Raw genomic sequence first — 9,928 nt, 5'->3', positions numbered from 1 at the left:
TTAACGCCATCTGTGAACACGTAGAATACAACGAGCGTTGCGTTTAACCTTAAGTGCTCATTGATGACGTATTTTAACGATATCGTATTGCTATAGGGCTATATCGACTTCTCATGCTAAGGCCCAGCTTTTAGCCATATTATTCGTTTTCTATAAGAATTTTGAGGTGGGCGTGGCGGTTTCAAATGAGTTTCAAGGCCAAAGCTTAGTTAAATGCCCCTGGGGGCTGACTCTGTATCTCTCACAAGCGTCCGTTCCGCGGGTTTACGACTGACAAACCCGTTTTCACTGATTTTGGTACTCTTTAGCAAGTCGTAAACCCGAATTTAATCGACAACTCAAAGTGACAGCTCAACGTTTCGCTTTAGACCGACGTCTGCCGACGCTCCTTGTATTTTGACAGTTTTTGTTAACTTTGGTACCCTCTACCTCCGAAAGCTAGAAACATTATAGCTCCAAAGGCTTGATTGTCGGGTTTATCAAAATAGGTCGAACTACCACTGGTTTGGGACCGTTTAGAGCTTTATATCGCCCAACGACATATTTTTCGAAGTTAATAAAATCGAATTTACTAGTTTTAAAAGGTAAGTAATTTGTTTTATTTCGAATTAAACAATACCTCAACCGAATTGATAAATATATACCTAACCGATGCACTTTTAGGCACAGATTATGGAAATTACACTTCGTTTCAACAATTACTACAAGAAAAAACTATTTACGTAAACAAATTAGATTATTAGGTTCTTAATTTGGGTTATTTAAGTAATTTGTGCGTAATTTAGATTGGAAGGAAACTTTCGCAAACGTCCAACGCTGCAAAGGGATAGTTTTATAAGGAAAATTTTGATGTTGAATAAAATAGAATTTTAATGCATCTTTTACCATATATACCGATGTAAATAGTTGTTTCTTGTAGTTAGCTGAATATTTTATCTTATATGCCCAATAGGTACATGGCTGTTTCAATCTTATTATTAATTTATGTTTTTTTGTGTACCTACATTAGCCACAATGGGAGGTTATCTCCGTCTGCTGTTTGTTAAGGCGTCTTTACCAGCGGACGAGAATTCAAATTTCGTTAAAAGACGGTCTTGCGATCGGACTTTTTTTTAGAACGAGACAGAAACACCGAATTCATTCCGCTGCGAGCCGTAAATCCGCGCGGCTGACGAAAACTACAGCATGGTTCCGATGAAATAACAATTATTGTTGATGATTTCTCGGTTGTAGCTTTCTTCCTAATAAGTAGTTACATACATATTTGTAAATTATACGTCCGAGAGCGTAAACATAAATAAATACAAATGCAGTGCGTTGATATGGAAGATATAAAAAAAATCAAATATTTGTTTAATTTGATTTTTTAAAATTTATTTTACATAGGTTTTCCAAAAGTGAGTAAAAATCTTTTGTTTTAAATATTTATTCGTTTGTCCGAAAGGTATTATCGGTATGTTTTATTTCTAATACTTACCTTTAAAGTATTACTTGATTTGATAAGTATGACATTGAAAAGAGGGTTTATTCCTTACAACTGAAGTAGTATATATATATTAAAACAAGGTTTTATTTCCAACTATTTTCTACGGTACCTACCTACATAATATGTATTATGCGATTGCATAATATTGTATCGCTTTCATGGTTAACGGAGCGACCAGACTCGTATAATTTTCGAAATGTTATTAAATTCACGAGGTAAATTTCGATTGAAAAATCATAGGTTAGTATGTCAAACATAAACTCGTCTTTTTTCCTAAAACAAGAAGCTCAATTTACAATATGACATTATGAAACTGACAAAAAGTAACACAAAAAATATTAAATATGGTAAACTATACCAATATAATAGTGAATTGTAAAATAAAATAGAAATTGTGAACAATAAAATGATTTGAATCGCACATCACGAATCAAAATTCATCTGGTTCGTGGCACTTTTTGACCACCAATCACAAACAGTTTCACGTACTTTGGCATAAGTTTTAACATTTATACATGAAACATCGATGATAGACATAAACTCCTGATAGTCCATAGTTGATTCTTTTCCCTGGATATTAAACAACACAAAATTATCGCCAAATGTTATAAAAAATATGTGCTTATTCTGACTGATTCTTTCGAACGACCCTGTAGCATATGAGTACGTACAATGTACACGGATAATTAAATATCATTAACCTTTGTTTTTTTTGAAAATATATATCCCACGTACGTTTTTGATGTCGTAATTTGTGTTTTCTAATAAAACTTTTGTTTCGAGGGTATTTTCCTCCCCATTTTTAAGCGAGGAATTTCTCTAAAATGTTATTAACTAGACCGGCGTGGACTAGACGTCCGCTTGCCGCCCGGTCGCGGCGGAGAATGACAATATTTCGTCTTGTGCCGAGTTAATAAAAATGCGCAAACGCGAATCGAAATTAATTACTATTATATACTTTAAGAATATATTTTTTGATTATAAATTATTTCTAATGTTTCAATAATGTCCTGGTAAATTATTTTTGTAAAATAATCTGAACTATACCAATTTGTAAGACCATGAATAAATAGTCAAATTGGGGGATTTTCGTCACAAAACGCGTGTTCGGATTTATTTATTAGTAATTTTATTTGAAATAAAAACAAAATTCTTATACATACTTATGATAGATAATTTATTGATTGTTTATACTGTATTATTATATGATTTGAAATATTTGTTGTATAATACAAATTCACCTTTGAAAATGCAACAAATCTGCGCATCGTCCAACGGTAACACTTTATTATGAAATGAAAATAATATTATTTTTCAAAATTTAACATCTTACTTTACTAGATAAAATAACGATCTTTCGAAAACAATTTGTGTTTTTTTCTAAAAAAGTGTCCATACGTCTAAAACTGGCCTCAAAAATGCCAAATTTCAGGTCAAGTCTACCTATTTCGCCTTAATAGAGCATTGCTCGCGGAAGACCTCCGGGAAGAGAGAGTCCGAAGACGTGAGTTGCGGGATCTCTCGAATCCATTAAATATTCCTGCAAATTTATTCATTTCGAATTATCGCCTGTCGCAGGACATTTTCAAAACCCTGTGTGAGGAACTGAGGCCGATACTCCCTGTAGGTAGGCGAACAACCGGAGTGCCCTTGGAACTTAAGGTGAATACAACATTATTTAATTAATCATTTTTTCTTACAATATCTGCAAATCCCCAACAGCACTTTCCGGTGGAAATTACAATTAGAAATTAAAAATAATTCTCTTTAGTCCATAACCTGTGCCTAGGTACTTTTTCATTTATACAGTTTGTATTGTTTCTTTCTGCCTATCTTATCTTCTATTGCCGTGTATTTGCCGTACTCATAATACATTATTTATTTTTAAGGTTCTAACGACACTCTCATTTCTTGCGACAGGGTCATACCAAAAAATTGTGGGGAATGATTTTCACTCGAGCCTGTCGCAACAAACAGTGAGCCGACACTTGAACGAGATTGTCTCGGCATTAAACAGAATAATGCACCGGCACATCAAATTCCCAGGAACACAACAAGAAAGGAATTCCGTCAAACAAGGGTTTGTTTTGATCTATTGTATTTTATTGTTACTTATCTTGTTTACCCGAGGATTGTGGCATATTCAGATGACAGACTATAACGTCTCCACTGATGAGGAATGAATGCATCAACATGGATATTATATTGGTATACAAGCGTAGTCTAAGGCCAATTTAAATAAATAATATATCATTATCGTCATAGAATAGAAGAACTGTAAAAATGCCATCCATGTAGATTTGAATGGAAACCAATATCGCCACTGACTTGGTACCTTTTGGTTCTAACCCATTTAGCACATGCTCTATCTTTCTTTCACTTGAATTTCATGACGAAACAGTTTGTTTTTGAAATTTAAGCAAAGAACGGTCCGTCTTAACGATTAAAGTAATATTAATTTTATAACATGTTGTCTGTATCGAGGTTGAAGGAAGGAACAATAAGAATTACAAAAAACAACTAAATTACATATGTGGTGTAATATTTTATATTAGTAGATTTATAAGAAAACAACAGATATTCATCTTTTTACAGCCTCCATACAGTTACCAATGTATTACAGAAAAGATTATGCATTTAGAACACGTACAGTAAATGAGAAATGGTAAAAACATATTTAGATAAACAAGTAGTAGCAATAACAAATGCATGATACAGTAAGTACATGTGTATATTATATTGATACTAATCCAACTAAACGAATCATTATATTGATACTAATCCAACTAAACGAATCATTATATTGATACTAATCCAACTAAACGAATCATTATATTGATACTAATCCTACTAAAATGTTGCACCGCTTACGAAAAGTAAAGCCATTCAAAGAATGTGTACAAATGAAATAGTTATGTGAACAGCCCTCTAAAGTATTGCCACTTAGTCAAAGCACGTTTGTCTCAGTAACGTATCTACACTCTATTCATATCATCTACGGTATATTGAACATTTAATATAACTCAATATGAATAGTGACGTTACTTTGGAAAAATTGTGTAATTTGTCATTTGAAATAAAACAAAATGTTACACTAAATTTATGGTTTACAATGAAGTAGGGAAGTATTTAAGTACAAATCTTATGACTTCAGAAAAAAAATTGGTTTTGATTTATTAAATACATAAAACAAAATCAGAAACATACTTTTTCAGATGCGAGATCAAAAAAGTAGATCATAAAACTTATAGCGATAAGTTGGTACAACTAGAAATATGGTTGATAGGAAATAAGTAAGAGTTATAAAAGCACCTTTGCTACAATGGGTACTAAATGGTAAAAAGTGATGGTACATGTGCCAGAATCGGCTGTTAATTAGTCATATTTCAATAAGGCGCCGCATTGTCGCGTCTCCAATACATAGTAGTGTTTGCTGCAAGCACAGCTCTCAGCATGTTGTCCTGAAACCATAAAAACAACTAAATTATAAAAACTGTATTGATAGTTCAGTATCTATATCGATTTTAATCATAAAACTCTATATATGTTTCAGGTTTTATGAGAAATATCAATTTCCGGGTATAATTGGATGCATAGACGGAACCCATATAGCAATAATAAAACCCAAAGTCCACGAAGAGGCATATTTCAACCGAAAAGGTTTCCATTCGATGAATGCTCTCATGGTAAATAAATATAATTTTTTTTTAAATATGGACAAACTAGCTGATACACCTATCATATAAAATATATCATGCTATTTTTCACCTGTAGATATGCGACTCAAACCTAAAAATAATAGCTATATGTGCGAGGTATGGGGGTGCCTCACATGATGCACACGTATGGGAAATGATGGCAATAAAACCACAATTGGAAGAAGCAAATAATCGAGAAGCTTTCTGGCTTTTAGGTAAATTTCATTCATGTTTTTAATAAAGTGGGCTATTTTTAATGTATTTGTTTAACACCTCGACTCCGGTGATGGGTCTGGTTTGACCCAGTGTTTAAAAAAAAAAAAGATTTTGCCGCAAATATCTCGTTTAGGCTAATTTCCTTTTGTCTATTCTTTCATCAAATATTTACCCACATTTCGACTCAAAAATGATTAAAATCGGACACGTTTTAAAAAAGTTATTAGAATAATTGTGTATAAAAACACGCAAAAACTCCATTTCTTCTTAGTTGAATTCGAGCAGCCGACGAAACAGCATATCTCTCGCTCTGTCCTTCCGTCTTTGTCTCTCACAGTCCCGCGCAGATGTTGTCAACCATTCGGGCACATTTCTAGTATTGTGATTTTTGTTTGTGACTTTGTTTTAATTTTTTTTTTCGTAGCGTACGAACGCAATGGCAAAGCAAAATTATTTATCTGATAATGAGATCGAAAAGCTACTTCAGTTCGAACAGTGAGATCAGTGATGATGGCGACTTGGAATTCGAAACATTAGATCCAGAATTTGAAAGTGATCCGGAAGAAATATTACTAGAGGAAATATCTGAAAGTGGAAAAAGAAGTGATAATGAAGTTAGTGTAGGAAATTCGAATGAATCCGTTGCAGATCAACATTTATACGTGTCGAATTCCGGATTCCAATGGAATTCTGCGCCACCAGCCAGCTCACGTACCAGAAGCCATAACATTATTTCTTCTACCCCTGGATTGAAAAACGGTAGCCAGATCATAGTATCCATCAGAGATGCTTTTGATTTGTTTATTTCAAATGAAATGGTGGAGGAAATTATTAAAAATACGAATAAATTCTGTCAGCTCAATCCAAAAAATTCCAGCTTTCCTAACATTACGAAGACAGAAATGTATGCATTTTTTGGAGTTCTTTTGGCTTCAGGAAGAAATCGTGGCCGAAAGTTAGAACTAAGCGAACTTTGAACTACCGAGGATTTATTCCGGCAGCATTTTTTCCCCTCCGCTTTATCTAGAGATCGCTTCCGCTATATTCTTAGCAATATACGTTTCGATGACATTTATTGAATGATATAATATATCGATGAATTATTTTGGTGAATTTTAGCATTTTTAATATATTTTAACTAGTAAAAAACTGTTAAACTTTTTATAATTGGTAGTGCTATATAATTATTTTGCTGCTGAATTTGTAATAATAAATCCATTTGGTGTTTTGTGTATGTATATAAATTTTATTAATCGTCGAATCATTTTTGTATTTTCGTATTTAGAATATTGCTTTTATTCCGATTTTTTAAATGAAAATTGTTAATTTAAATTTGTTTCGTTGAAAAATAAAAGTTTTAGTATTTTTTAATGTGTGTCATTCAATGGTTTTAATAGTGACAAATAAATGTGTGAGGAAAGTAAATACTCAACTTGAATTTGAATGCCATTATATAATATTTTCTAATATTTGCATAAGCAATCATCGTTTAATATGGCTATAAATTGAATTTATTTTCTCTTTACACATCTTTCTATTAGAGGTACAGCCACAAGTAAATTATCAAATAAGTGATTTATTTCTGGTATTTTAAATAATACACGATATTCTTGTAAATGCACACCATCGAAAATTTTAATAATTATAGAAATAAAAATGTTTGTTTCCGCTGACGAACGCTTCCTGTCCCCCTCTCCCGCACTGCCCTCCTCATTCCCCTGACCATCACCCGGCACCCGCTCGGCCGTGTCAGGGCCGTCGTCGATTCAGTCGTTGATTAGCTGTTGCGCGGGATGTCCGCGCCGCTGTATATCGACGAACCGCAAAATTTACGGAATACTAATTTCTAAAACTTCCATCTTCATACAAAAAACACAGGGGATATGTTATGAGTTAATGAGGAACTAAAATAATATCATATAAAAGTAAGAATATGAACGAAAAATGCATAAAAAGCCATTTAATTTCATCATTTCAGCCGGGTCAATCTGGACCCACCACCGCCGCATGTGTTTCATTTTCAACCTCCGGGTATTACGTGTTAAATATGTATATCAAATATTATAATATTTCAGGAGATTCAGCATTTCCGCTTAGGCCATACATGATGACCCCCATCTTAAATGCGGTGCCGGCATCGCCAGAAGAGCATTACACGCAATTGCAATGCAGGGTTAGAAATTGTATAGAACGCTGTTTTGGGATATTAAAAGCAAGATGGCGCTGTCTTTTAAAACATCGTGTGCTTCATTATACCCCAGTAATGGCAGTAAAGATAACGAATGCATGCGCTGTTCTTCACAATATTGCCATTGAAGCTCAAATGCCAGAACCAGAAGATGTTATTATTGAAAATGATTGTAGAGAAGTGTTTGATATTAACAATCGACACGACAATAACCTCAGGCAAGGTCGGCTAACTCAACGTGAGCTTGTTGAGACTCTCAATCGCCACAATTAAACCAGCTCTCTAAAATCATCTTCAATAATAACATCCTCTGGTTCTGGCATTTGAGTTTTAATGGCAATAATATTTTAATGTTGTAATTTTTGTCTCATCTGTTTTTAAATGACAATATTAATATATGTACGAGTATATTGCCATTATAATGTCTAATATAAAATAAATCATATCTTACACTTCCGTTTGATAACCTCTGAGAGTATCAGAGCCATCATCTCTTTCATTTCTTTGAGAAGTTCAATTTTCTCCCGCTTCATTTGGATCTTCTCCCGCTCCATCTGAAGGAATTCATCCATTCTATTTTTGACTGAAAGTGAAAATATTTATGTAATTTTTTTATAAATATATTTGTTACATACGATTCTTACTCTTTTTCATAGCATAATTCCTATACACCCCAAGATATTTCAGTGTAAGTACTTACATAGTCGTTTAGAAACGTTGTGCGAGGCCTTTCTTCTGATGCCAGATGGCCCAGGCTCCGGCTCAGGCTCCGGCACAGGCTCCAGCTCAGGCTCCGGCACAGGTTCCGGCTCAGGCGTCGCGGGGATTAACATATCCACACTGGGAATAATTTCTATCTGTAAAAAGTAATAAAGTACCTATTTAGTTTTCCAATCCATATTAAAATTGAACTGTGCATGAATATGATCTGAAACATACAAAGTGGAAAGGAGTCTCCTCTCCAGGTACTCCATCAATGAGTTCTGGCCCAATAATGGCCAGAATTTTGTCCTCGAGTGGGGTGAGAGGTGGTACCCTGCTCACCCCTCCCCCAGTTTGGCACATCTCCACTCGAAGCCGCGACGCCTTCTTCTTCGCGTTGCTCCTCAGGTCCCTCCAGGTCTGAAACAATTAAATAATTAAATATTGAAGACAATATTAGTGATTTTTAAACGAAAATCTGAAACAGAAAAATCAGAAAAGGAAACGGTCACATCTGGGACTCGAACCCAGGACCCTTGTCTTTCCGGGACAATGCTCTACCCCGTTTCCTTTTCTGATTTTTCTGTTTCAGATTTTCGTTTAAAAATCACTAATATTGTCTTCAATATTTAAATATTACAATTTGAGGTTTTACTCAATAAAGTTATTCCGAAAAATTAATTAAATAATTAGTCAAACAACTATTCTGGTGAAATAGATTATTTGGAATTATTATAATATGCACATACTTGCTGCCACTTTTCTCCGGTTTTGCAGGTTCCAAAGCCGAGAGCGTTTAGATCCTCTGCTAAACTCTGCCATTCTCTTAGGTTTTGCAGGCGTCCCTCCAAGCCCTGGAACCTACCGGAAGCCATGGCAGGCCTCTCCGAGAGCCACGCCACCAAAAACTCCAGCTGCACACTCGTTGCCCTTTTTTAATAGTCTGTAGGAGAATTATCATGTATTAAATAACTAACAATGTAAAATAAGTAAATGAACATCACGAAAATGAGGTGACTAATAAAAAACTGACAAAGGCAAAAATACACACTACCTAGTGAATATAATATAATAACATAATGAGTAGCGTCATTAGGTGAAAAGAAATCTACAAATAAATGTCATTTGTACGTATAAAACACTGTTCATTCAAAGCGAATTTGAGGTTATAAAGTCCTTTACTTCTTGGAAAGGTTACGATACCTTACGAAATACATTTACCAACGTAAAAAAATACAGAATAAACATGAAAATTATAAATAATTGTACAACTTACGGTCATTTTTCCTTATTTAGTGATAAATTAATCAATTGTTCAAAATGCGTCAATGGGTAATATCATAAATGAACCTACACCTAGATCGTCATTCGTCATCTTCGTGCTTTTAGTATTAGTACTGAACATATTTCGTCCGACGGATTTTTTTGGAACTAAGAGAAAAAGAAAGAGAAGGGTGGAGAATGGCATGAGAAGGGAATAGTTGTCACGACGTCACAAACCATCGACCAAAGATAGAGGAAAGTAAAAAAAAAAAAACGGTACTACCATAGACAATATAAATACGGTCCCAATTTATTAGCCTAAAATATTATTTAAAAATGAAAAACTCGTAATTGCATGAATTATTTTATTATTCA

General features: G+C 34.0%; 1 protein-coding gene across 1 annotated transcript; it reads right to left on the bottom strand.

Moving 5' to 3' along the window:
* Positions 1-8,028: 8,028 nt before the first annotated feature.
* On the bottom strand, positions 8,029-9,652 carry LOC149409228 (uncharacterized). Its single transcript, XM_089650051.1, has 5 exons — positions 9,567-9,652; positions 9,040-9,233; positions 8,528-8,710; positions 8,289-8,445; positions 8,029-8,171 (listed from the first exon to the last, which is right to left on the bottom strand). The coding sequence occupies exons 2-5, from the start codon at positions 9,163-9,165 to the stop codon at positions 8,029-8,031; spliced, it is 609 nt and encodes a 202-aa protein (XP_089506177.1). The 5' UTR covers positions 9,166-9,233; positions 9,567-9,652.
* Positions 9,653-9,928: the final 276 nt, after the last annotated feature.

Source organism: Hesperophylax consimilis, unplaced genomic scaffold (genome assembly GCF_061612785.1).
Source record: "Hesperophylax consimilis isolate HC1 unplaced genomic scaffold, BYU_Hcon_1.0 scaffold_33, whole genome shotgun sequence".
NCBI lineage: Eukaryota > Metazoa > Arthropoda > Insecta > Trichoptera > Limnephilidae > Hesperophylax > Hesperophylax consimilis.
This window is presented reverse-complemented; position numbering and strand designations above follow the sequence as displayed.

Bases quoted from the DNA above. Each gene is read 5' to 3' on its own strand.
- LOC149409228 (XM_089650051.1), bottom strand. From the start codon at position 9,165: ATGGCTTCCGGTAGGTTCCAGGGCTTGGAGGGACGCCTGCAAAACCTA. The intron at 8,711-9,039 runs GTATGTGCATAT...TAATTGTTTCAG, and splicing joins CCGGAGAAAAGTGGCAGCAA to ACCTGGAGGGACCTGAGGAG. The intron at 8,172-8,288 runs GTAAGTACTTAC...TTTCACTTTCAG, and splicing joins CAACGTTTCTAAACGACTAT to TCAAAAATAGAATGGATGAA.